Source organism: Arachis stenosperma, chromosome 6 (assembly GCF_014773155.1).
Source record: "Arachis stenosperma cultivar V10309 chromosome 6, arast.V10309.gnm1.PFL2, whole genome shotgun sequence".
Lineage (NCBI taxonomy): Eukaryota > Viridiplantae > Streptophyta > Magnoliopsida > Fabales > Fabaceae > Arachis > Arachis stenosperma.
Window position 1 is genome coordinate 143559371 of NC_080382.1, and position 26956 is coordinate 143586326.

General features: G+C 35.9%; 3 protein-coding genes across 5 annotated transcripts; all 3 read right to left on the reverse strand.

Moving 5' to 3' along the window:
• Positions 1–6906: 6906 nt before the first annotated feature.
• LOC130935581 (receptor-like protein EIX2) lies at positions 6907–14935 on the reverse strand. Of its 3 annotated transcripts, none has more exons than XM_057865385.1 (4): positions 14464–14935; positions 14119–14313; positions 13878–13998; positions 6907–8445 (listed from the first exon to the last, which is right to left on the reverse strand). In XM_057865385.1, the coding sequence occupies exon 4, from the start codon at positions 8390–8392 to the stop codon at positions 7337–7339; it is 1056 nt and encodes a 351-aa protein (XP_057721368.1). In that variant the 5' UTR covers positions 8393–8445; positions 13878–13998; positions 14119–14313; positions 14464–14935; the 3' UTR covers positions 6907–7336. The 3 variants fall into 3 exon arrangements, with proteins under 3 accessions (XP_057721368.1, XP_057721367.1, XP_057721366.1); XM_057865384.1 differs by having other exon boundaries at positions 6909–8487; positions 14119–14285; positions 14464–14934; XM_057865383.1 differs by having other exon boundaries at positions 6909–8487; positions 14464–14934.
• On the reverse strand, positions 9243–10517 carry LOC130934900 (receptor-like protein 53). Its single transcript, XM_057864422.1, has 2 exons — positions 10495–10517; positions 9243–10188 (listed from the first exon to the last, which is right to left on the reverse strand). The coding sequence occupies exons 1-2, from the start codon at positions 10515–10517 to the stop codon at positions 9243–9245; spliced, it is 969 nt and encodes a 322-aa protein (XP_057720405.1).
• A 3216-nt stretch (positions 14936–18151) lies between the features above and the next one.
• Positions 18152–21748, reverse strand: LOC130932890 (receptor-like protein EIX1). The gene has a single exon (XM_057862345.1). It carries the CDS (start codon positions 21746–21748, stop codon positions 18425–18427), a length of 3324 nt encoding a protein of 1107 aa, XP_057718328.1. The 3' UTR covers positions 18152–18424.
• Between the last annotated feature and the right edge of the window lie 5208 nt (positions 21749–26956).

Sequence of the window (26956 nt, forward strand, 5' to 3'; positions counted from 1 at the left end):
GTTGAAAAAATACCTTGGCTATCATATTTCCATACCACCCTATCCTCTCTGTTTTGTACTATCCTCACCGGTCTCAAAACCTCATGCAATTGGTCCAGAAGTTTCATTTCCCATTGGAATAGCTCACGCCTCCAATGGAAATTCCAAATCCACTCTAACCCATCCCAAAACCCACAATCTCCGATAACAGATCCCTCCTGGTTTGAAACAGAGAAGAGCCTCGGGAACCGATCTTTTAGAGCTCCACCGAGAATCCACACATCCTCCCAAAACCGAGTCCGTTGCCCATCACCCACCTCCATTGACAAACATGTGACCATCTTATCCCGAAGCTGTTGATTCGTGAAACTTACTTGGCAAATATCCCTCCATGGGCCTCCTCGCGTAGGTAAAACTTGAGTTGAGAGAAGTTCATTTGAGTTCAGGTTATGGCACGAGCACACTACCTTCTTCCAAAGTGGGCACTCTTCCTTAGCAAAATGCCACCACCACTTAAACAACATAGCAGTGTTCCGAATCAACGCGTCCCCCACTCCCAAACCACCTAGCTTCTTAGGAGCCTGCACCACTTCCCATCTTACCAGAGCCATACCATTTCGACCATCTTCCTTACACCACAGGAACCTTCTTTGCAACGATATCAACTTCTCAGCAACTGCCTTCGGCATCTTGAACAGACTCAAGTAATACACTGGCAAGCTATTTAATACGGATTTGATAAGTACCAGTTTTCCAGCTTTATTTAACACCTTGGCTTTCCACATACTGAGCTTCTCCTCCACTTTATCTATGATAGGCTTCCAGGTCTTTACCAACCTCGGATTTGCACCTAAAGGGATTCCAAGGTATTTAACAGGAAGAGTGTCTCGCTTGCACCCCAACAAGTTGCACATACGCTCGGCCCACTGCTCATTGCAATTGATTGGAATCAAGCTGGACTTATCGAAGTTGATACTAAGCCCTGACATCAACTCGAAGCACCTCAGCATCCTCCTGTAATTCCTAATAGACTCCTCCTCTGGTGGGCAGAACAAAATAGTATCATCTGCAAATTGGAGGTGTGACAATCCTATACTGTCCCTGCCAACTATCAGTGGCGATATCCGTCCGTTCCTAACTGCCTCCCCAATCATGCGGTGCAGTACATCCACAACTAGGACAAACAAGAAGGGGGAAAGGGGGTCACCTTGTCTCAATCCTCTTTCCATCTTGAATGGCTTAGAAGGCGACCCGTTCATCAGAACTGACATAGAAGCAGTGGTCACACACTCCATAACCCATGTTCTCCACTTATGTCCGAACCCCATCTTTTGTAGTACAATGTCCACGAAGCTCCATTTGACTCTATCATAGGCTTTTTGGAAATCCAGCTTGATTATTGCTGCCTCCTTTTTCCTTAATTTAAGCCAGTTCACCGTTTCACATGCAATTAAAGCCCCATCATGTATTTTCCTTCCCTGAACAAAGGCACTCTGAGTCTCTCCTACTAAAGCTGGCATCACTGATCTCATCCTTCTAACTAGGACCTTGGATATAACCTTGTACACACTTCCCACCATACTAATAGGTCGCAAGTCTTTAATTTCCTCCGCACCAATGAACTTAGGTGCCAGCGCCACCCAAGTAATATTGGAGTTTGCCGGGAGCTGGGACGTCTGAAAGAACCCCATCACTGCTGCTGTGAATTCTGTTCCAATCTCATCCCAACATTTCTTGATGAAATTCAAATTGTACCCGTCGCACCCTGGTGCCTTAGATGACGCACAGTCCCATACTGCCTCTCGGATTTCCTCAGCCGACGGTAGCACTTCTAAAGCCGCAGCATCTTGCTCTTCTATTTTCTCTACCAACCCATCCCTGAAGCTCACCTTGGGAGACCATTCTTGATGATATAACTCTTTGTAGAAATCTCTGATAGCAATCTTTATTCTAGCTTGGTTCCGGACCCTTCTGCCATTAATTACCAGTGCATCAATCCAATTATTCCGCCTCCTTGCTGATGCTATATTGTGGAAGTATCTGGTGTTTTTGTCCATATCCTTCGCATGCCGAGATCCAGACATCTGTTTCCAATGTATCTCTTTTCTCACATACCATCTCTCACAGCACGTAACCAGCGCCTTTCTTCTAGCCTCTATCGTCCCATCATATATTCCATTGCTTGCCATATCATCAATTTTCTTGATTTCTTCCTCAAACTTAGCAATCTTCTTGTCCATCTCACCAAAATTATCCTTATGCCACCTCCCCAACGGAACAGTCAAAGCCTTCAATTTATCTGTGAAAGGTTTGTCCCCCAGACCTCTCCACTCTTCCTTCACCATTCTGAGAAAACCCTCATGTGTGAACCACGAGTCCAGGCTTCTGAACGGCCTTGGACCAAACGACAACTTCCTATCCTCAACTATTATAGGGCAGTGGTCTGACAAGCCCCTTGGCCCACCTCGAAGTCGGGACTCTGGGAATTCTTCTAACCACTCTAAGCTCAGCAGAGCCCTGTCTATCCGGCTGCACGACCGTCCCCTAAACCATGTAAACTTGCGATCAGAGAGCGGCATATCAACTAGATTCATATCTTGTATCCAGCTCTTGAATTCTTCCGCGGACCGAGTCAAGCCTGTAGCACCTTTTCTTTCCCCTTCATGTACTATTTCATTAAAATCTCCCAGAAAGCAACAAGGAACCTGACATAACCCAGCTATATAGCTCAACTCTTCCCAAACATGATTCTTCTCTGCTCTCGTATGAGCTCCATAGACCAAAATAAATGAGCAATTGAACCGTCTCTTTAACATAACTCCTTCAACACACAACCACCTCTCCCCCTTATAGCAGTTATTCATTTTAAACACCAGGTCATTCCAAATTAACAACATTCCACCGGAAGCACCATCAGATCCGATATATTCCCAACCTACACTGTCATGCCCCCAAATTCTTGTAACGTCAAACCTCGTTACTACCTGCTTTTTGGTCTCAATCAGCCCAACCATGTCTAACCTATGTTTATTCCTAAGGTCCTTCACCATTCGCACCTTTCCATCACCTCGTAACCCCCTAATATTCCATGAACTAACAATCATTTAAAAAAAATTTTTACACACCTGTGGTTTGTTTTTTGGTCTGCACCGTCTCATCTTCGCCTTTTGCTTTGCCACTCTTTTTTTACGAGCTATTTTTGCGTTTTGTTCTTGGAGAATTTCCATAATATCCACATCCTCATCTTCCAATATCGCACCAGATTCTATACCCAGCTCCCAGGTCCGTTGGTTTTCCAGTAATTGCTCCTCCACCCTTGAATACCGACTGCCACCATCCTCTCCCTCGGCCTCCAGGTCCTCCTGCCTACCAGCTTCCCGTTCAATACCATGGCCACCCTTACCCTGTTCGCATGCCCTTCTTCGATCTGTTTGAGCACGCCCCTGGCCATCAATAGAACTCAGGTCAATCATGTCATCATTTTGTTCCAGGTTCCCGCGTTCCTCCGGATCGTACCCATCAATCGCCGTGGTGCCTACTTCCTCACCCTGCTCATCCCCCTCAACCCTCCCTCCGGCACTCGCGTTCTGGGCCTCCGCCACCCCTGCCGTCTCACGCTCATCCCTGACTGCCATGAGCTCGTCTTCGTTAGTCCCGGGACTACCTCCATCGTCGACTGCACCGTGAGGATCAGATCCGTCACGAGCGCCGCCATCCTCTTCACAGGTGCCTCCATCGCGAGAGCTTCCTTCCCCCTTCGCACGGTCTGGTTGCAGCCTTCCCATCGCACCACTCCAGCCCCCACAATGACCCGACCCATCCACTTCGGGCCCTGCAGGAGTCTCCACTCTAGCTAGAGGCATCAAGCCCAATAGGTCCAGCCTCTTCCCCCGGTTCTTAGTATTTCCAAAGGCCCACTCCTTAGTTGAACACCCCATCCTTCCATCCCCCTGAAAATTGGTATACCCGGTTCCAGCTTCCTTTTTTTGTTTTTGTGTTTGTTCAATAATGGGCCTCTTTGGCAGCCCATGGAGAATGCTAGTGACAGTCCTCTCCGAATCAGCATTACTACTCTGGGCGTTATTTTCGCCATAATTGGGAGCGCCGTGATTCTTTCCTCTACCAGCATGATACGTTACGATCTCCCCATAATTGCGATATCCACCGTCATTAATCCATTCATTCAAAATTTCGTCGGTAATTACTATTTTACCCTTGTCATCATCCTCCCCCCGAGATACCTTTATCCCCAGCTCTTCGTCATGGAATCCTGCATGCCAGGATTCTGCTTTCTGGCTCGGCCCTATATCCAGTCCTGATTTCTTACTTGTGCTACCATGGTCCAGATGTGCCGTTTCGTCCCTGGCTTCTGATTTCTCTAGGTCTACTAGGTTACACGCCGCATGTCCAATCTCTTGAACCAATACATCAAAGCCTTCCGTTCCAACAGTGATATGAATCCACTCTTGTATGATGTCCTTCACACGAGTATCAATCTGCACCCACCCCACATTGAACGAGCTACATAATTCAGTTCTTCTATCGCATGCAATCACATCACCCCATAGGCCTCCTATCGTTTTGAACGTTTCCACCGACCATACGTGCAACGGAACCCCAAAGCATTCCAGCCACACTCTCCGCTCATCACTATGCTTCGATTCCTCCCACCGCCTTACATTGTGAAACAAATGTAGAAGACTGTTCATATTAAACGTATATGCTTCTTCCGCATTCCGAACACTATCAAAAGTAATAAGCGCTTGGTATGCTCCCATCTCTCGGACCTGACTGATGTTTGGCAGGTTTTTCGCGACCATCTTCTTCATAGAAGCAATGTCGATAGGCATTGTCGTGCCCACTACGAGGCTCCTCTGCAGCCATTCCATATTTTCTGTCACCACAGCTAAGTCTACGTTTTTTACGCGCCTATTCTCATGGGAATCCTTCTCCAATCCCTCCGTCCTTTCTTCATTTGCAGTCACTAATTCCTTCTGAACAACTTCTTGCCTTATCGGCAGTATTCTGGGATTTTTCGTATCGTCCCCTTCATTTCTTTTGTTCATGTTTTGGGACTCCTGCGTTCTTCTATACTTGGCCTCCCCCACAAACACCACCCGACCTCTCAGTCGCATTTGGTTCATATTTGCTATAGCTTTCAGCGCACCTCCCTTTGTTGTGTATCGAATGAACGCAAACATATATATATTTGTGCCTTTAGTTTTTCGAGTTAGATATATGTCAATGATGCGTCCCATCCAGTGGAACAAGTGGAATAACTCCCTCTTTGATATGTCGCCTGGAAGGTTACTCACAAAGATTGAGAAAGACTCATGCTCCAGCCGCCGATACTCTTCCCGATTCCAAACCCGAGGATCCCTTCCTATGTTCCTAGGTCTACCCCACCCAGTGTTTCCCTCCCACGCTCTCTCGCTCTCTCTCGCCATCAGAACTCTTGAATAATGTGATTTAGTTCAAGATTTACATGAACATTCTAATAAAATTAGACATACTAATACGTAATAATATTTAATTGTGTCTAAATATATTTAATAAAAATTTGACTTTTATTAAGACACGGCGTGTCCAAAATGTGTGACACGTGGACACATTTTATTCAGTAAAGTGTCTATATTTTGTAAGTATATATCTAATGAAGCCTTGATTATTATTACCAACATTTTTGAAATAAAATTTATGTGTCAATGTTATTGGTCATGAAATATTCTTTATTTTGCCAACGAGTTATAGTTTAAATGATATAATTTTTTTATACTCATTTAAAAATTATTTCTAAATTCTAATTTAAAAAAAAAGAAATATTCTTTATTTAAAAGTATATAACTAAAAAAGAAAAGAAAATTAGTTACCTCATCAGAAAAAGTCGACGTGTTATCTACACATGTATTATATGTCTACTATATAACTCTTCCTATATTATAACTTTAAAGTCTTGGTCTTCGCTGGTTTTCTTTTTCTTTTTCTATTAATTATTCTATGTTGCTTTCTTTCTTCTTTCTTTTGGATTATTTTATTACAAGTCCTTATTCCATGTGAATTGATGATTAAAATCAAGAATTTCAAAGCCAAACCGTGTGATGTTGTAAACTTATATTATGGAAGAACCAGTGAACTAACCATAATTGATGCAACTCAGCATCTTCATGATATTCATCATTCTTCCTCATTTTGGTAAATTTCAAATTCACATTATATAAACATGAAAAATGATACATTGTTCGACAGAACTGTTTAACAGTGACATCTATATTTTTCCACCTACCCGTGATTCCGCAGTTCCTTGAGATAATATCCTAAAGAAATGAAAAAAATATATACCATAGGTAAAGTCTTACTCAAATTAAATCATAACATATATAATAATCTAATAATATTCATTGAGTAAATAATGTTGTAGAGTACATATTAAATAATACTAATTAGGAGGTGGCTGCATTATTATTCTGAGGAGAGCTTCAACGTGTTGAGGGAGTTCTTGAGACTGTTCATGCTTAATTCGCATATGGTCATTCAAATCTTGCTCAGAACAGAAAGATTCAAAACATTTAATTTGGAGCAAAAAATATTACATTGTCTTGTATTGTGGACGTGGATTTGAATAGGAGATCCTTTTATTAGAGATTTAGAACATGGCAAATCCCTATTACGTTGTCCTATAATAATAAGAAAGTTCAAATTTTATTATTGCTGTATTAGTTCTATACCGAATTCAAGATACTTCTTTACTCATAAAAAGTTGTTTATAATGGAACACAAGTGTTAAAATAGTAATATAATTGTCTTTTTAATTAATAAATATAGAAAAAATTAAATATATGCACCATATATATGTGGCTTTATAGTGTTAGATAGAATGATGAAGTTTGAACACATGATTTAATGTTAGGGACCAACAAAAACAGCATCTAATCTTGTAATGGCTTTATAATATCAAGTCAACTAAAATAGGTAGGTATGCCAAGCTTTCACAGTTATTATTTACTTCAACATTATTATTGCATCGTTATTTTTGTGCCCTCATTTGTTGTACAGGTAAATCTTGTTGAGTTGAAATTGCATTGCTTAGGTACAAATGCAGAACTATCTCCAACTCTGGCATGTTAAACTCTGATACTGTCTTCTCTGTTTTCTCTCTGCTATATCATAGCTTCAAGATATCTAAAATTACTTAGCAAACTTCCCTGATATCCATTTGAAAATTAGAAGAAAAAGAGAAACATTCATTTTTATTGACAGACTTTTAAACAAGCTGGACAAGTAGTGCATATTGATTTTTATTTATTTCTTACAGCACACATAAAACAAGAATACATCACGAAAGAAACTCATTACAAACTTAAAATCCCAAACATGATTGAAGTTTGTAGCCCATGTCATCAAGAAAACGGAAATAGGCATACCTCCATGATTTGAACATGAACAATGGACCAACAAATCCCCAGAATCCCACAATAAATCCAAAAGCCATAAACACAAAGAACCAATTCACTCCATTGTGCTTCTTTCTCTCTTTCTCACTACTGTCATTTGCATCATCATCAGGAATTGTACAGCTAAGCTGCAATGGTGGACCACAGAGATTGTTGCCGACAAAACTGGATGCTTCAAAGGTTTGCAATTGAGTGCCTGTTGGGATTTGACCCTCCAAGTGATTGTAGGACAAGTCGAGCTTGTTGAGAAAGCTCAAGTTTGTAATGCTCTGAGGGATATCCCCTGTGAGTAGGTTGCCAGAGAAATCAATGGATTCCAATGACTCCATATTGCCAATACTTTGAGGGATGTGACCAGTTAATTCATTCTTGGACAAGTTCAAATAAACCAAACCAGACAAGTCTGTGATTTCCATTGGTATTCCTCCCGACAATTTATTGGCTGAAAGATCAATGTTTTTCACTAAGCCCAGAGTACTGCTGTACTCAATATCCATTCCTTTCACCCACAGGACCATGCTAATGATAGCATTATTCACGAAGACACTGGATAGAGTTTCGCTAATTTCACCCACTTTATTTATCATGGCACTCAAGTGGTTCAAACAATTTGGAATATTGCCTGACAATTTGTTTCTTGCAAGGTCCAAATCCTGGATAGACTCCATACCACATATTGTGTTGGGAATGTTTCCTGAAAGATGGTTGGATCGAAGCCGAAGAAATTTTAAATTTGTTAGCCTTTCTCCAACCCATGCTGGAATATCTCCTGTGAGATTATTCTCTCCAAGATCCAATGAAATCAATTCCCTGTTTCTCTTTAAACTGGCAGGAAATTTTCCAGAGAGTGTGTTATTGCGGATTCGCAATTGTTGTAGGTTTGATAAGGAGCCCATGGAAGAAGGTAAGCTTCCAATAAAACAGTTGCTTTCTAAGTTGACTTCCACTAGTTCTGGCCACATTCTCCAGCAGTTGGGAATTCTTCCTGATAAGTTGTTTGATGCAAGCTTGAGAACTTGTAACCAATTTGGATTGTCAGATTTTTGACAAAGAAAATCTGTTATTGACCCAGAAAATGAATTATGTGACAGATCTAGCCAAATCACATTAGCACCCACACAAGGTAAATTTCCATAAAGATGATTTGAGCTAATATCAACTATTTGGAAAAATTCTTGAACCTTTAATTTTTTTGGGAGCTTGCCATGGATATGATTGTGAGAGAAGTTCAAATAAGAAGAGCTAGTTGTTTCCCAAAACCCTGTGGGAATGGAATCAGATATCCCTACGTTAGACATATCCAAATATTCAAGATTCTTTTGTGACTGAATCCATGATGGAAAGCTTGGACCTAACTTCCACGAGCTCATCAGCAAAATCTTCAGTTGAAATTTTGGTTTCCAACTGGGGGTCACTTTTAAAGCTAAATTGTTAGCTGATGCTGAAAGCACCCGCAATGCAGGAAAATTCTCAAGGTCATCTTCATGTACAATTCCTTGAAATAAATTGTCACCTATGGCAAGAAAAGTCAACTTGGGAAGTGGTCCAAGGATTTTAAATGGATTTCCACTAAGTTGATTTGTGGAGAATTCAGCATGTTTTAACGATGAAAGCTCTGCTAATGATTGAGGAATTTCTCCAATGATCGAGTTGTTAGAGAGATCAAGTTTTTCAAGATTTTTGAACATTCCAAGTTGATTTGAGAACTGAAAGCCACAAGACTCTTGAGTTGGTGAGAAACACATGGGGTGAGAATGTCTAAGATTTCATTAAATTGTTGATTGCATTTGAGATTTGAGAAAGACAAGTCTCTCAAGTTGCATAACTTTTTAAAAGAGGTTGGAATCCCCCTTCAAATTGATTACCTGATATATCAAGACTGACCAAAGAAGTCAAATTTCTCAAAAAAGTTGGAATTGCTCCTTCAATCTGATTGGATGACAAATCAAGGCTAACAAGAGAAGTCAAATTTCCAAAAGCATTAGTCCATCCCAGATAGTTATCATGTAAGGTCAAAACTTTAAGATGATGAAGACCATATAACCAATCTGGTATATTGGATGAGAATAAATTGTATGACAAATCAAGATTTTCAAGCATGGTAAGATTTTGAATACCATCAGGAATTGGACTATCAATATCATTAGAGTAACAGTTTGATTGACATTTAAGAGAAACAAGTTTGTTCAAGTGAAAGATCCACTTGGGGGCAACAGAAATGCTGAGAGAGAACAAAGAGGAAAAGTTAAGTTTGGGTGGTTGCTTATAATCACCAAGACTGCAATCTAGCAAAGAAGGGAGAGCTTGCATAGTGTGTAGCCAATCAAGTGATTTGGATAGGTTTGCACCACTCAAATCAAGATATTCAAGGGAGGTAAGAGCTGAAAGCCAATCAGCATTTTCAATGACCAATGGTTCATAATAACTACTTTGGAGTCCAAGATAGATCAAATTGGTAAGGTTCCCAATTTGATGAGAGCGGTCAAGATAGATCAAATTTGAGAGATTTCGAATCTGGTGAGGAATATTTCCTTGAAATCCAGAATCAGAAAGGTCAAGGTGAGTTAAGGAGGTGATTTCAGAAAGGAAAGTAGGAATTTGCTTACCTCCAAAATGATTACCGCTCAAGTTCAAGTAATTCAAATGCTTCAATTCAACCACAGAATCAGATATCTCACCTCCAATACAAGAATAAAATTCATCACAATCGTGCCCTGAAGTGTTTAGGTGAAGCTGAAGGACGTGGCCAGTTACATGGCTGCAAACAACATAATCCCAATTGCAGCAATTAGGATTGGAGGCATTCCAAGAAGAGAGCTTATTTGTATGGTCAATGAGATGATGCTTAAATCTTAGAAGGTGCTTCGCGCTCACTTGGAATGCACTCAGAGGATAGGCAATAAAGATGAAGAAATATAAGCACAATAATAAGCATGGGAGTATGAGTGTTTGGAGACATGTTTGTATTTGCATGTGTTTCCACCTTCAACTCCTTTCTCTTCTCTTATTTATAATGGATAGTGTCTCCGCTATTAGTGTGTAGTACGTGGGTTAGTGCTCTCACTTTATGCTTCGTACCGCGTCCATGTATGCTACGTACCATTGGGCCTCATCAAAAGCATAGATTGAATTGTGCAACAAAAACGTGATTCAACCTAACTTTAATTCATTGACTGCCTTTGGCATGAGCTAACGGTAAGTAACATATGTAAGGATGTTCCACAAACTTATTTGGGGGACTTCAATGGCATTTTAAGTCAGGAAGAGAAGGTAGGCATTCATCCACAACCAAGGATTTATTTAGAAACGTTCAGAAGGTTTGTAGATGACAATGGTTTAATAGATGTTGATCTTAAAGGTAGCAAATATACATGGTATAGTAATCCTAGAAATAACGTTATTACTAGAGAAAGGTTAGATAGAGTGTTAGTGAATTGGAAGTGGCTACAAATATACCAAGATGTAACTTTAAGAGCTGCTCCGACTGTGAGTTCAGATCATTGTGCCTTAATCTTAGATACACAGCGGCGAGTTCGGATAAAAAAAGAGTTCAGGTTCGAGGCCTACTGGGCAGAACATGAGGAATGTAGAGAGGTGATCAAGAGGAGCTGGCAGATGGATGAAGGAAATGGGAACTGCTGGAATCAATTCGCAAAAAAGATGATCAGATGCAAAAGAAAGCTGGTGGAATGGAGCAGCAGAAAGTTCAAGAGAGCAGATAAAGAAATAGAAAAGAAGAAAAGAGAGCTACATCTCATTCAAGAGACAGATATGACGGAAGAGGAGCAGAGAAGGGAACGAGACTTGAAAAACCAAATAGCAGAGCTTTGGAAACAAGAAGAGAAATATTGGGGGCATAGATCAAGGCTGAAATGGTTAAAGTGGGGCGATAAAAATACAGCATTCTTTCATGCAACAACTATCCAGAGAAGAATAAGGAATAGAATCGACAAATTGAAAGATGAGACTGGACAGTGAATACAAGGGGAAGCAAATATTATGCGGCTGGTTGAAAGACATTTCACTAAGCTTTTTACTTCGGAAGGAGGTAGGAATCTGGAAGAGTGTGTAACAGAAATTCCAAGGAGAGTTACAAGAGAAATGAATAAGGAGTTAATGGCAAGCGTCACAGAGGAGGAAATTAAAGAAGCGGTGTTCAGCATGGGGGGTTTAAAAGCTCCAGGCCCAGATGGATTAAATGGTTTATTTTTTCAACAACACTGGGATATTTTGAGAAAAGAAGTGTGTGGGGTAGTTAAACAAATTTTTGATGAAGGCAACTTACCGGGGGACTTGGGAGAGACAACAGTGGTTTTGATACCCAAAACGAGTCAACCGAAAAGCCTGAATCAACTAAGACCTATAAGCTGTTGCAATTTCTTGTATAAGATTGTTACGAGAGTCTTGGTAGGGAGGTTAAGGAAGGTATTAGATGCTATCATTTCTCCAGTTCAGAGCGCCTTTGTAAAAGGAAGACTCATACAGGATAATATAGTAATAGTACAGGAAGCTTTTCATAAATTAAACAGAATAGGAAATCATGAAAGCAATGACATGGCTATCAAGTTGGATATGAACAAGGCATATGATAGGTTGGAATGGAATTTTCTACAAAGAGTATTGGAAAAATTCGGTTTTAGCAAAGAGTGGGTCAGATTGATGATGAGCTGTGTGAAGAGTGCTAGTTATAGAATCAAAATAAATGGTAAGATGTCAACCAAGATTTATCCACAAAGGGGGCTCAGGCAGGGAGATCCATTATCGCCTTATTTATTTAATTTGGCTGCCGAGAGTTTTACTATCCTCATGGACAAGGCGAGGAGGGAAAATCTCATTTCCGGAATTAGGCTCGCTCCATCAGCACCGGTGATTACTCATCTCCTATTCGCTGACGACTGTATTATTTTTGCAGGTGCGCAAGAGGAGGAGATTTATCAGCTTATCCAGATTATAAATAAATATACAGAAGCGTCAGGACAAAGAATTAACACAGACAAGTCCGGGCTGATTTTTGGAAGGCAGGTATCAATACAAAAGAGGGTAAACATTGAGGAGATCACTGGAATGATCTCCAGCGAGATGGGAAAGATCCAAGAATAAGGCATTGGAGTGGATACAAGAGAAAATGCTTGACAAGATGCAAGGCTGGAAGGAGAAACTATTAAATCAAGCCGGAAAGAAGGTTTTGATAAAAGCAGTAATACAGGCAATACCTGTCTACGCCATGAATATCATTAAATTCCCGAAATCCTTTTGCAAGAGAATTGAGGCAGCAATAGCAAGATTCTGGTGGAGAAACAATGGAAAGGAAACAAGCATTCACTGGAAGAGTTGGACAAAGATGACAAGGAGCAAAACAAATGGAGGATTGGGGTTCAAAGATTTAGAATGCCAAAACATAGCACACTTGGCCAAACAAGCATGGAGGTTATTAAAGGAGGAGGATGCTATATGGGTGCGCATTTTAAAGGCCATTTATTACCCGAATTGCAGCCTTTGGGAGACGGAAGTAGGAAGAAACGCATCGTGGATATGGAAAAGCCTACTGGAAGGGAGGGACTTTCTTAGAAAGAAGGGAAGATGGAGTATAGGGAATGGAGTGGATGTAGACATTTACGAAGATAATTGGGTGGCTGGGACAGAAAAATTAGGGAGAGGCGGAGTAAGTGGAAGTAGAAGAGTGAGCGAGCTGATAAGAGAAGGGGAGGGTTGGGACAAGAACAAAATCATGGAATTATTTCCTGAAGATGTTGCCAATCTGATAATTAAAACTCCCATAAGCCTGATCAATCATAAGGACTTATTTGTTTGGCCGTACAAAACTGATGGGCAGTATTCTGTCAGAACCGGTTACCATGCTGCGAAGGAAAAGAAAGACTCAAGAGAAGAGAGAAGAATCTGCAAAGCCTCGACTAGTCAGGATTGGAGGGAGGTTTGGGAGGCTATTTGGAAACTACCGGTGCCTCAAAAGATTAGAATGTTTTTATGGAAAGCAATGCATAGAATTTTGCCAGTAAACACGAACCTATTTCAGCGGAAGATTACTAAGACACCCTCATGCAGCATATGCCAGAGAGAGGAAGAAACAATTGAACATGCGCTTTTACTGTGTCCGTGGACAAGAGCAGTGTGGTTTGGATCCAGCATTCAATTGGTGCCTATGGTCTCTAATGTCAGATCATTTGGAGAGTGGATGATGGATAAAATAAGAAGAATAAGGAGTGAAACAGGAAATGAACAAACAAGAATCTTATGCAATCTAGGATGTGTGTGTTGGTGTATTTGGAAAGCGAGAAATCAGCATGTATTCCAACAATCAAAAATAAATCCACTAATGGTAATGTTCCAAGCAGCGTGTCTAACAGCAGAATTTCAGAAAACAACACAAAATTCCAATACAGACAACAAATCAGGGACAGCAAGGAGAGATGAGAAAAAGAGAATTACCTGGAGACCTCCGCCTAGGAATTGGGTCAAAGTGAACACAGACGCAGCTTTCCAAAAGGAAACAGGTATCGCAGCTCTAGCAGTGGTAGTCAGGGACTGGCAGGGTAAAGTCATTACGGGACTACAACAACAGTCAAGATGACATCAGCATTAACAGCTGAAGCTCAGGCATATAGGGAGGCACTCATACTCATAAAGAATCTGCAAATTCCCAATTGCATAATTGAAACAGACTGCTTACCTTTGGTTCAGGCAATCAAGTAAAAAATGCCTATAGCGGAGGCGGATGCAATCTTTCGTGACATTCTCCAATTGCTGGAAGATGCTCCAGATGTAGGAGCTACCTGGACTCCAAGGGAAGGCAACAAGCTAGCTCATCAACTGGCAGCGATGGCAGCGGGGAATGACCTGGGGAGACAATGGACAATGAATCCGTCTGCTCAAGTAAGGAATTTAATTAGAACAGAAGCTAGTTTCGCAGCAATTCAGCACAATCAAGGTATACAGCATCAGGGTATACATATTCAAGTCAATATGGTTCCCGACTCAACAAGCAATCAACAAATACAAAAGGAGAAGAGACTACCTGAGAGGGCGGAAACAGAGGCCCGAGATAAGCCACCAGAGGATGATAAGGAGCAGAATCAACTCAGAGGAGAACAACAACGAGTCATCAATAACCACAACGAAGCCATTGACAGAGGGGAAAGAGACCGAGGAGAAGGCTCAATGGATCGAGCAGGGACGTCGGGTGCGTTAGGCCAGGGTTGGGATAGCTATCTACAGGATACCGTAGTGCCAGGGGATTCCGGACAGATCCGATGGAAGCCCAATGAGTATGAAGCGGCGCACGGGAGGCTGTACGGCGAGAAGCTGCGGAAGGCAGGTCCGGAGGGGGCAGCAGCGAGGAGGCGCACCAACGACCACAATTGGAAGCTAAATCCTCATAATAATGGATGGCAATGGCATGTGAAAAGGAGGAACTTGGATTCGGGTACATGCAGCATAGCTGAGGATGAAGAGCACAGCAGTGAAGATCTCCGCCCCAGGAAGAAAGAAGATCAATCTCAAGAGAATTGGGGCGGGTTGATACCGGGTCGGACTTAGAGATGGGTAGAGGTGGGGAACTAATAGCTTCTGTTGCTTTGGGCTGGGCTGGCTGCCTGGCCCAGAGCTAAGTCCAAAAAAAAAGAAAAAAAAGGACGCCGCTATTTCAACATACCTGATACCACCCAGGTTCATAAATTTAACATATGCTAATCATTATATATTTATTAGTTTAGTAAAATTGTGATTTTAACTTACGATTTTATAATATTTATTTTTAAAACAATGACTTCAATTTATTAATAAAATAAATAAATTTGGACAGAGCCGAGAGACCACAAGTGGGATTGATAATCATCATTAGACACCGTCTTTAATGGTTTTTGTGTACTAAATTTCATGATGTTTGATCATATATGTATAAGGCTGGCAATGGGTAGGATAGGATAGAGTTTGGACTCTACTCTAATCCTACCTGCAGGTTGAAAATCTTTTTAAAATTCTACCTTAATCTTACTCGCACTCTAAAGTCTACCCGCAAAAAATAAAAAACTTTTAAGAAAACATAATATTCAACCATTCCAAATTTCATACATATTAATAAAATAGAAAATAAAAAACTAAATTCAAATTAAAATTAAAAATAATAAAATTTTAAAGAAATCTAACATAAAATTACAAATAATATAATCATTAACTAGTTTAGTAGTTATTTCAAGTTTATATAAGAGAAAAATTGTGGATTCAACACTTACTTTCTTCACTACATACATAACTTTTACATATATATTATATAATATATTAGGGGTGCAGGTAGGATAGGGTAGGGTATACCTTGAACCCGTATCTGTACCCTACTCGCAGGCGAACTCACATCGCACCCTACTCTACCTGCAACGAGTAGAATAGACAACCCTATCCAAACAGGTTGATCCATATGAGATACTCGCAGATAGGGTATAAATTACAAGCCCTATATATGTATGCATGCATAAGCCAAATAAACAATCTAAGCTTTAATAAGCAAAAGCAAATAAAATAATTGTGCCAACTATGCAAACATTACTTTTACAGAAATATTCGATGGCCTATTTTTTACTAATATTAGTCAATATCTTATAAATGCACATTATAAATATAATTTAGACTATGCATGTAGCTATTTATTAAGACATATTTAGGTAAATAGTTTTTTTTTTATCAAAAATAGGGAGACTCGAATCTGCAATCTCTTAAGTGAGTATGGAAAAAATTATGCCATTTGAGTTATAACTCATTGGCATATTTAGGTAAATGACTTATTATAGTTTTTGTTGGAAAGGGGAGAGGGAGCAATAAAAAAAAATGTTTGTGAGTATTCAAGTTGTGTATTTAAGTTGTCTAGAATAATACAATATAAGAGGGTATTTATATGTACTAAGAGAATCGTAATAATAAAGACGTAATATTCTATAATAAATATTCAGATATACTAAATAATACTAATTGATCCTAATTATATTCTAACAGTTTTATCCAGGTAATTTTATTACAACATATATATAAAAAAGAATTGAAAAGTGATACATGAATAAAATATATTTTATACATATTCTTTTCAGTTTTATATAATTATCTATTTAAAATGTTCTATTTGAATCAAAAAAAAAGTCGTATTAAATAATTAACGAAATTAAGTCCTATATAAAAAACTTATATAATCAAACTCTTCAGTTGACAAGAAGAATCCTGAGGTGATATGGCCGTTGTTGTCGTTAATGTCGAATTTTCCCGTAGAAAAAAAGTTCTCGCCAATATTTTCTATGTGCTTGAACCAAAGTTAATAGTTTGCGGTAATGTATTCGTTGTTAATGATTCTATACCTCTCGAGTTTGTTTCTCTTCTTCAAGAAAGACATTAAAATTTAATAGAACGGTAATGTTAATTATTTAATATTGATTTCACGGCAGGATTATATTAAAGCTACGATATAAAACTTTTTTAGATTCAATATCAAATTGGGAATTGGATTTTGGGTTATATGGATTGGGGTTGGGCTTGCCGAAGACCAAAAAATAAAAGATATGGTCATATGGGGTTCATTATTTGACATTCATCAGCATTAGTATTTTGTATATAATTGTATTTTAGTAAATATTTACAGTCGAAGTCTGGGTCGGATGGCAACTTTGTTTGCTTCACATAGAGCTGCACCAAGTTTAAATTTTCATGGAGGAATATAGAACCATTTGTATGTATTCATGTAGTGTGTGAGTATGTTGTGTGAGTGTGTAGTATATGGGACCAATATTTTGAATTGGGAGTTGTCCAATCTACTTGACCAAAAATAAATAAATAAATAAATAATCGTATTTTAATAAATATTTAAAAATATTTTTGTAGACACATTTAAATACTATCATGCATTAGTATATTTAACTTTATTTTTAATATGTTTTTTTTTAATTGACTTTAGAAATAGTATATATTATTCTTTATTAAAATAAAAATATTTTAAATATTTTATATCCTTTAAAAAGACATTAAAAAAATAAATATTATTATAATTTATCTAAAAAATGCCTTATATATATTGTGTCTTCGTCAATTGAACTCTTGACCTTTCGAAATTAGAGCTCTAATACCATGTCATGATACAACTCATCCCAAGAGTTTAAGCTAATGAAAAAAGATAACACTAATGGTTATATTTCTAATTCATCCCTAAACCTCTATTGTACATATTGTACAAATATTTCATTGGCTTCCACTACTTGCTCATTCAATTAAGGTATTAATAAAATCAATCAACATTTTATTAACAAGTTGTCATTCACAATAATATTTGTTATTAAGATTTCAAGAGGATTAAATTGCAAAAGAAAAAAAAAAAAAAGTAAAATCTTAAGAGGCGTTGAACATTGAAATTTTTTAATATTTTTTAAATCTCAATTCTCAAGAGTATCATTCTCATTCAGCATTGTAAAAAAGAGAGAATATTTGATATCTGTTACCGAGACCATGTCAATTGTTATGCATATCAGGCTATGATTGTTGATTAGAGTATGTTTACTCTTTAACTAATGTTTAAGGATATGCAGTTATGTTTATAAAGATGCAAATGGTTAATTGAGAACAACAACAGATACTTCTATATATCCATGCTTCATTTTGCTGTTTTGATGTGTTTCCGTAGATTTTCAAGAAACTTGGTAGTTGGTAGTATCAAGTATGAGAAAACTACATAACTTGGTTTTGACTTTTGAACCTTGCTCTTAATAAGCATTGCTAAACACTGCAAAATGTCTCAAAGCCAGTGACAAATCTAACTCGCATTGTTATTAATATAGCGACAACAATACTAACTGGATTACATTTTAACAAGCCAAGCAGGACAAGTGCATATTCATTTTTATTTCCACTATTACAAGAAAAGGGAAAAAAAAAAAAAGAAAACATTACAAACTCATCACATATACACAAATGAAAAACCAGAAAATTAAAACAAGAGAAACATAAAGTCACATGCATGATTGAAGTTTGTAGCACATGTCATCAAGGAAACGGTAATATGCATACCTCCATGATTTGCATATGAACAATGGACCAACAAATCCCCAAAATCCCACTATAAATCCAAAGGCCACACTCACAAATAACCACTTCACTCCATGATTCTTTCTCTCTTTCTCATTCTCATCAGGAACTTCCCCCTCCATGGTACAGTTGAGCAGCAATGGTGGACCACATAGCTTGTTGCCTACAAAACTGGATGCTTCAAAGCTTTGCAACTGAGTGCCCGTTGGGATTTTGCCCTCCAAGTGATTGTAGGACAAGTCTAGCTTGTTCAGGAAGTTCAAGTTTGTGATGCTTTGAGGGATCTCCCCTGTGAGTTGGTTGCCAGAGAAATCAATGGATTCTAATGACTCCATATTGCCAATACTTTGAGGGATCTGACCACTTAACTCATTCTTGGACAAGTTCAAATAAATCAGACCAATTAGGTTTGTGATTTCCATTGGTATTCCCCCAGACAATTTATTAGATGAAAGATCAATGTTTTTCACTAAACCCAGAATGTTGTTGTACTCAGCATCATTTCCTTTCACCCATAGGAACATGCTTATAGTATCACTTGCATATACCGTGTATTCCTGGAAGGATGAACTCGCACTAGTTTTATTTATCATGGCACTTAAATGGTTCAAACAATTTGGTATATTGCCTGACAAATTATTTAGTGCAAGGTCCAAAACTTGGAGAAACTTCATATCACATAATCCGTTGGGAATGTTACCTGAAAGATGATTGGATCGGAGCCGAAGAAATTTTAAATTTACCAAGCTTTCTCCAACCCATCTAGGAATATTCCCTGTGAGGTTATTTTCTCCAAGATCCAACAAAATCAACTCCTTGTTTTCTTTTAAACTGATAGGAAATTTTCCTGAGAGCGTGTTGTTACGTATATGCAAATATTGTAGGCCTGATAAAGAGCCCATGGAATAGGGCAAGCTTCCAATAAAATAGTTGCTTTCTAAGTTGACATCCATTAGTTGTGGCCACATCCTCCAACAGTTAGGAATTTCTCCAGATAAGTTGTTTGATGCAAGATTGAGAATTTGTAACATTTTTGGGTTGTGAGATTTTTGACAAAGAAAATCCATTAATAACCCATAAAATGAATTATGTGAGAGGTCTAGCCAAACTATATCCTCACTCACAAAGGGTAAATTTCCATGAAGATGGTTTGAGCTAAGATCAACTGCTCCATCAGATTCAAAAATTTTTGATTCTTTTGGGAGCTTGCCATGAATATGATTGTGAGAGAAGTTCAAATAATTATAAAAATGACTTGTTTCCCAAAACCAAATGGGAATGGAATCAGAAATCCCTGCGTTAGATAGATCCAAATATTGAAGATGATTTTGTGACCGAATCCATGATGGAAAGCTTGGACCTAACTTCCACGAGCTCATTTTCAATTGAAAAAGTTGAAATTTTGGTTTCCAACTGGGATGCACTTTCAAAGTGAAATTGTTACTTGATGCTGAAAGCACACGTAAAGTAGTGAAATTCGCAAAGTCATCTTCATGCACAATCCCTTGAAATAAATTGTCATCTATGGCAAGATATAACAATTTAGTAGCTGATGCAAGAATTTTAAATAGATTTCCAGTAAGTTGATTTGTGGAGAAATCGACAAATCTTAATGAGGAAAGCTTTGCAAACGATTGAGGAATTTCTCCAATAATGTTGTTGCTGGAGAGATCAAGCATTTCAAGATTTTGAAACATTCCAAGTTGATTGGTGAGGGGACCTGAGATTTGAGAAGTAGAAGCCACAAGACTCTTGAGTTGATGAGAAACACATGGGATGAGAATTTGTAAGATTTGAGAAAGTTGTTGATTGCATTTGAGATATGAGAAAGAGATGTGTCTCAAATTGCATAGCTTTCTAAAAGAGGATGGTATTCCTCCTTCAAACTGATTGTGTGACAAATGAAGGTCAACAAGAGAAGTCAGATTCCCCAAAAGAGTTGGAATTGCTCCTTCAAACTGATTGTATGACAAATCAAGGCTAACAAGAGAAGTTAAATTCCCCAAAAGAGTTGGAATTTCTCCTTCAAACTGATTGGATGACAAATGAAGGGCAACAAGAGAAGTCAGATTCCCCAAAAGAGTTGGAATTGCACCTTCAAACTGATTGTGTGACAAATCAAGGGTAACAAGAGAAGTCAAATTCCCCAAAGTATTAGAAATAGCCCCAGTCAGATAGTTATCACTTAACTTCAAAGATTTGAGACGATGAAGACGGTATAACCAATCTGGTATATGGGATGAGAATGAATTGTATGACAAATCAAGATTTTCAAGCATGGTAAGGTTTTGAATACCATCAGAAATTGGAGTATGAATATCATTAGAGTAACAGTTTAGATAACATGTGAGAGAAACAAGTTTGTTCAACTGAAAGACCCACTTGGGAGCAACAGAAATGGTGAGAGAAAGCAGGGACGAAAAGTTAAGTTTGGATGGTTGTTTATAATCACCGAAACTACAATCTTGTAAGTTTAAGTCTTGCAAAGAAGGGAGAGCTTGCATAGTGTGTAGCCAATTAAATGATTTGGATAGGTTAGCACCCCTCAAATCAAGATATTCAAGGGAGGTAAGACCCAAAAGCCAATCAGCATTTTCAACAACCAATGATTCATCATATTCATCACTTTGGAGGCCAAGATGAATTAAATTGGTGAGATTGCCAATTTGATGTGGAATTGTTCCATTAATAGCATATGATGAGAGGTCAAGATAGAGCAAATTAGAGAGATTCCCAATCTGATGAGGAATGTTGCCATAAAATCCGGAAAAAGAGAGGTCAAGGTGAGTTAAGGAGGTGATTCGAAAAAGGAAAGTAGAAAATTGCATACCTCCAAAATTATTACCGCTCAAGTTCAAGTAATTCAGATGTTTCAATTCAACAACAGAATCATTTATCGCTCCACTAAACATGGACCTCTCGTAAGCGAGTTCGACAATGGTAAAGGGAAATACATGATATTCCGATGATATAGTAGTGTTAAGGTGAAGCTGAAGGATGTGGAAAGTTAGATGACTACAAACAACATAATCCCAGTGACAGCAGTTGGAATTGGAAGCATTCCAAGAAGAGAGTCTGTTGGAAGGGTCAGTGAGATGATGCTTGAATCTTAGAAGTGCTTCGCGCTCACTTGGAATGCACTCAATCAACTCAGACTCAGACTCAGAAGACGTTAGCAACGTAAGGCAATAAAGGTGAACAAAGATAAGCACAAGCATGCCAGTGTATGTGTTTGTGTTTGGAGACATGTTTGCATTTCTGTGTGTTTCCACATTCAACTCTTTTCTCCTATTTATAATGGCTCTAGGCACATTTTAATTTGAAATCCTCCACCACTACTAATATATGTGGCTTAATGTTACCACTTAAAATCTAAAAATATTTACATTTTTTACAAATTTATAAATTTATAATAGAACAATAAATAAGTTTTTATAATTTATTAAAAATTATTTTGACTCATTAATATCTAAAAATTATTATTAGTATTTTGATGTTGAAAAACTTAATATAAATTATAATATATATAACTTTCTAAAATGACATATAAATTAAAATTTTATTTAAATTTTTTAAATTATTTTTAATTTATATTTTATATTTTAATATATATATTTTATATAAATAATTAATTTAATAATTGATTTCTAGTATATTATATTCGTATTGCGATCAATTATATTAAGAGAAAGTTGAGAGAACAAGCACTTTTATTAAAATTTTGCTAACACTTAATCATAAAAAAAATGAACAATCTCACATAATTAAATATAATCTCACACCATTAAAAACACTAATAAAAACTAATTGATAACTACAAAATACAAAATTTGTTGAACCTAGCACTCCTCTTATATTAATGCCGGTCACTATTCAAATTGGAATGTGAGAAAAATTTGATTTAGTGGTGTCATTGTTGTTGATAGTGAAAAATTATTTATTTTAAAATATTTAAATAAAAAAGAAAATTAATGACCTCAAAAAAATTCGTATATATATTTGGATGTTAAAAATAATAATCTATCTATGCACAGGTACCTTTGTTTTTCGTAGATGATTTAGTTCTCTTTCCAGTTAGGGCAAACAAAGAACAGGTGCAAATTATGGGCTGTTCTACAAGAACTCGGGGCAGAAACAAATGCTGTATATAATTAAAAACGCCAATATACAACCTTTTTTAATCAAATACAACACAAAGTGTTTGTAATTTAGCATTTGAAATTTGTTTGAACATTGAGGAACGTAGCCATTTTTATATGTACCCTAAAATCTAATAACATAATTATTAAATCTTACATTATCTAAAATTAAAAGTATGATAGTTTTTATAAATATAAAACAATTTTTATTTCTTGAACTAATTTTTAGAGTAAGTTAGACCCATTTAATTTCTTATATAATATCATAGCAAAAATTAAAAACTGTCATTGAACCAAACTCTCACGCCACAACAAATTCATTAAGTCGTCTTTAAATTTCACACTCCAAATCTTTGTGTAATCCTAAAATAATTCTTATAAATAGAAGGCAACCCTTATTTCTTAGTATGTTTTTAGAGTAAGTTAGGACATTTAATTTCTTATAATAACGTAACATATGAAGCCTATTATTTTGGTTTTGTTTCCTTAAAGTATATTCCCTACTATCCAAAAACACAAAGGCACAAGATTCATCGGCATAGTAATAAGTAGTAACTAGTAAGTGCATTATTCATCAAGTAACAACACAGCTAGGGGTGTAAGTTATCCTTTTACCGTAAAACCGAACCAAAATTTATAACAACCGAAAAGAAAACCGAAAAAAATCGGTTTTTTTTGTTTTTTCGAATTAAACTGATCGGTTCGGTTTGGTTTTTTGTTGGCTCAGTAAAAACCGAATCGAACCGAAATATTGGTTCAAAAATCTTGTTTTTACACATTTATCTTTTAATTTTGTTGTTTTGCTAGACATTTTTAATTGTTTTTGTTTTATATTTAATTAAGTTGAATTTGTATTGGATTTGGATGTGATAAACTCTTGTTTTTCTAGTTTATTGAAGGTTTTAAATTTCATTTTATGACATTTTAAATTTAGATAAGTAGGTGTAAAAAAATCAAAAAAATCGACCGAATTAAACCGTCGTTGGTTCAATTCGGTTGCTCAAACTGCAGCTAACCGAATGGTTGGTCTCTTTGAAGAACCGATCAAGTCGATTCGGTTAGTTTTCGATCCAAAACCGAATCGAACCGAGCCGATTACACCCCTAAACACAGCAACGCGACGGACATTGTTATGAGAGTAAGTTGAAGGGGTTGGTTAACCATGCAAGAATTTTTGTGTAAAACTCAAAATAAAAAATATTTTATGTTATAAACGGATGGAAGTAGCTATTATTAGTAATATCAACGTCTTCGATATAAAATTTGGTTAAGGCTCGATGTTATTGATCGTGAAAAATTCTTTATTTTAAAATATATAAATAAATATAGAAAATTAGTGACCTCAAAAAAAAGCACTCGACGTGTTATCTACACTATTATTTAATTTAAGAGTCTTTGTTTTCTTTTTCTATTCCCATTTGGATGTTAGTAATAATGTATCTTTAATTTCTTTTCTTTCATTTGGATTTTATTATAAGTCCTTATTCCCTGTGAATGAATGATTAACATCAAGAATTCCAAAGCTAAACCGTGTAAAGTTGGAAAGTGGAAACTTATTATGGAAGAACCAGTCAACCATAATTAATGTGTTGACAAATCAACAAGAATCACTACTATATAATTAACTTTTATTAATATTTAAAAAATATTATTAAATTATATTAAAATATTATTTATATATATTAGTAACATTTTAATAAATGTTAAATATATCCTATATTACTAAAGAGTTTTACTAACATTTTTTTTAAATTTAATAACATTTAGTAAAAATGTTACGATAGGTCTTTTATAGTAATATTATGAGAAATGTTACAATAGATATATTTTATAACACTTAGAAAAAAATTACCATAAATATTTTTATAACACTTAAAAAATATTACAATAGATATTTTATATAACACTTAAAAAATATTACCATAGATATTTTTTGTAACACTTAAAAAAATATTACTATAGATAATTTTTATAACACTTAAAAAATGTTACAAAAGATTTAAAGTAACATTTTTTAGTTATATTATACTATTTTTTATTTTATATTATATATAATATAAATATACTAAAATTAATTATTACAACATAAAATATTTCATTAAATTTACAAATTTACAAAATAAAATTTTTATAACCTCTTTCATTAACAAGACAACCACGAATTATATAAATGTTTAAAGAATAAATTGTCATTTGTATCCATGAAAGATACAAATGCTGACAAATGTATCTATATAAGAATAAAATGATAATTGTATCCATGGAATATAGTTTCTGTGTGCCAAGAATACCCTAACGAATCAATTGTGTAACCAACATTTAGGTACTCTTGGCACACAAAAATCATCTTTCGTAATTATAATTGTCATTTTATTCTTATATGGTACATTTGTCAACATCTGTATCTTTTATAGCTACAAATGATAATTTATTCATGTTTAAAAGTGATATAACGTCAAATTATAGTTATTTTTTGCTGATTTTATTTTGTTATCAAACATTTTCGTTAATCCGAACACACTTATTTTTTCAACTATCCGTGATCTTCACAGTTCATTGAGATAATATCCTAAAAAATGAGAACTAAATATACCATATTTAAAGTCTTACTCAAATTAAATCATAACATCTATAATAATCTATTACTGTTAAAGTTGCATGGTTAGAGAGGGTCAAACTCTCATCAAGCTCTCTGTGGTGTGAGTTCAAGAGAAGAGTTTGAAGATTCTAGAGAAGAAAGTGAGAGAGATTAGTTGAGAATGAAGAAGCTGCTAGCAATAATAGAGAAACAGAGAAGGCGAAAATATGATTTGAGACACTAGTCAAACACTCTGCTGAGTTACATGAATTGCATATATATATATATGAGCAGCAGTGATTAAAAACTTGATATACGTAGCTGAACACTAACTAACTTAACCGTTTCTAACTAACTCTAGCAGGTGGCAATTCTAACTTTAGCTTCCAAGATCCATTTACTCAGGTTACAATTACATTGTCCGATCCGCACTTGTAAGACATTGTTAGGTGCTGTGTGGTTCCATGTGGACTGAGTTTCTAATATGCTATCATACTACTCTTTTTTTTTTTTAATTTAAGTAGATCGAAGAAAATATATAAGTAATTATAGTTAGGAGAAATGTTAGAAGAATAAATTTTTTTTATTAATATTTTACGCCAAAATTTTTTTTTTATTAATATTAGTCTATACTTTGAAATAATATCTTATTTTTATACTATAAAAATTTAAAATGTAAGAATTAAGATTTAAAATTTAGTTTTTAATGTTTAAAATTATTCACGTATTAATAAAAAATAATAAATTTTGTTAATAATGTATTATTGCTCTATATTTAAAATAGATGCAACGAAAAATAAATAAATAAATAAAAATTATGGTTTTATATATAAAAAAAATACGCGTGATAATATATGTTACAAATTTTTTTTTATTAATTATGGTTAGATAGGCCAAAATCTCTAATATGTTCTACTTTACGGCAGGTAGGCCTAGTTAATATCTTCCTTTTAATAGTAAAATTAACAAAAAATTACATAATTAAAGTTTTTTAATAAAATATGACATAATATAAAACACAAATAAAAAAAAAGTCAAATTACAGACTATTTTATAATCCACAATAAAATTCAAACTTAAATTACCAATACCTGGTTTAAGATTTAATTTGGAATTTTATAATGAGTGAATGGATTGAATTCATTCTCACATAGAAAAATGCATCAATATGAATGTTTTGCTAATTAGTCCCAGTGATGTACGTCTTGTATTTTTTAAGAATTTGTAGTTGTGAATTATTTTGGAAACTCTAGGCTACTGCTTATAAACCATAAAGTCAATAACGTTATTCAATTCGTATGAGGAATTTACATACCATTACCAAAATTCTTATATATAAATAGGGTTGTAATTGAGCCAAGCTAGATTATGAGTCAGTTCGAGTTTGACTCGTTAATAGTTCTATAAGCTAAGTTTGTGAGCTGGTGAGCTAAGCTTGAGCCTGGAATTGAATTCATAAATTAAATGAGTCGAACTTGACCTTGAATAAACTCAGCTCATTAGCTCGTGAGCTGACTCGATTATATATATAATTATTAATACACATATTTTATATACATTTAATCTATATTTTTAATATTATATATATACATATGAAATAGTAATATATATATATATATATATATATATATATATATATATATATATATATACTAATGATCTTAATTATTTAAAATTTTATATTTATTTTTTATATATAATTTTAATGTAGGACAAAAATAAAAAATTTATAATTTATT

Excerpts from the sequence above, each read along its gene's own strand:
- LOC130935581 (XM_057865385.1), bottom strand. The coding sequence starts at position 8,392 with ATGTGGCCAGAACTAGTGGAAGTCAACTTAGAAAGCAACTGTTTTATT.
- LOC130932890 (XM_057862345.1), bottom strand. The coding sequence starts at position 21,748 with ATGTCTCCAAACACAAACACATACACTGGCATGCTTGTGCTTATCTTT.
- LOC130934900 (XM_057864422.1), bottom strand. The coding sequence starts at position 10,517 with ATGGACGCGGTACGAAGCATAAA. Across the intron at positions 10,189-10,494 it reads GACGCGGTACGAAGCATAAA|CCATGTAACTGGCCACGTCC; the intron begins GTGAGAGCACTA and ends TGTTGTTTGCAG.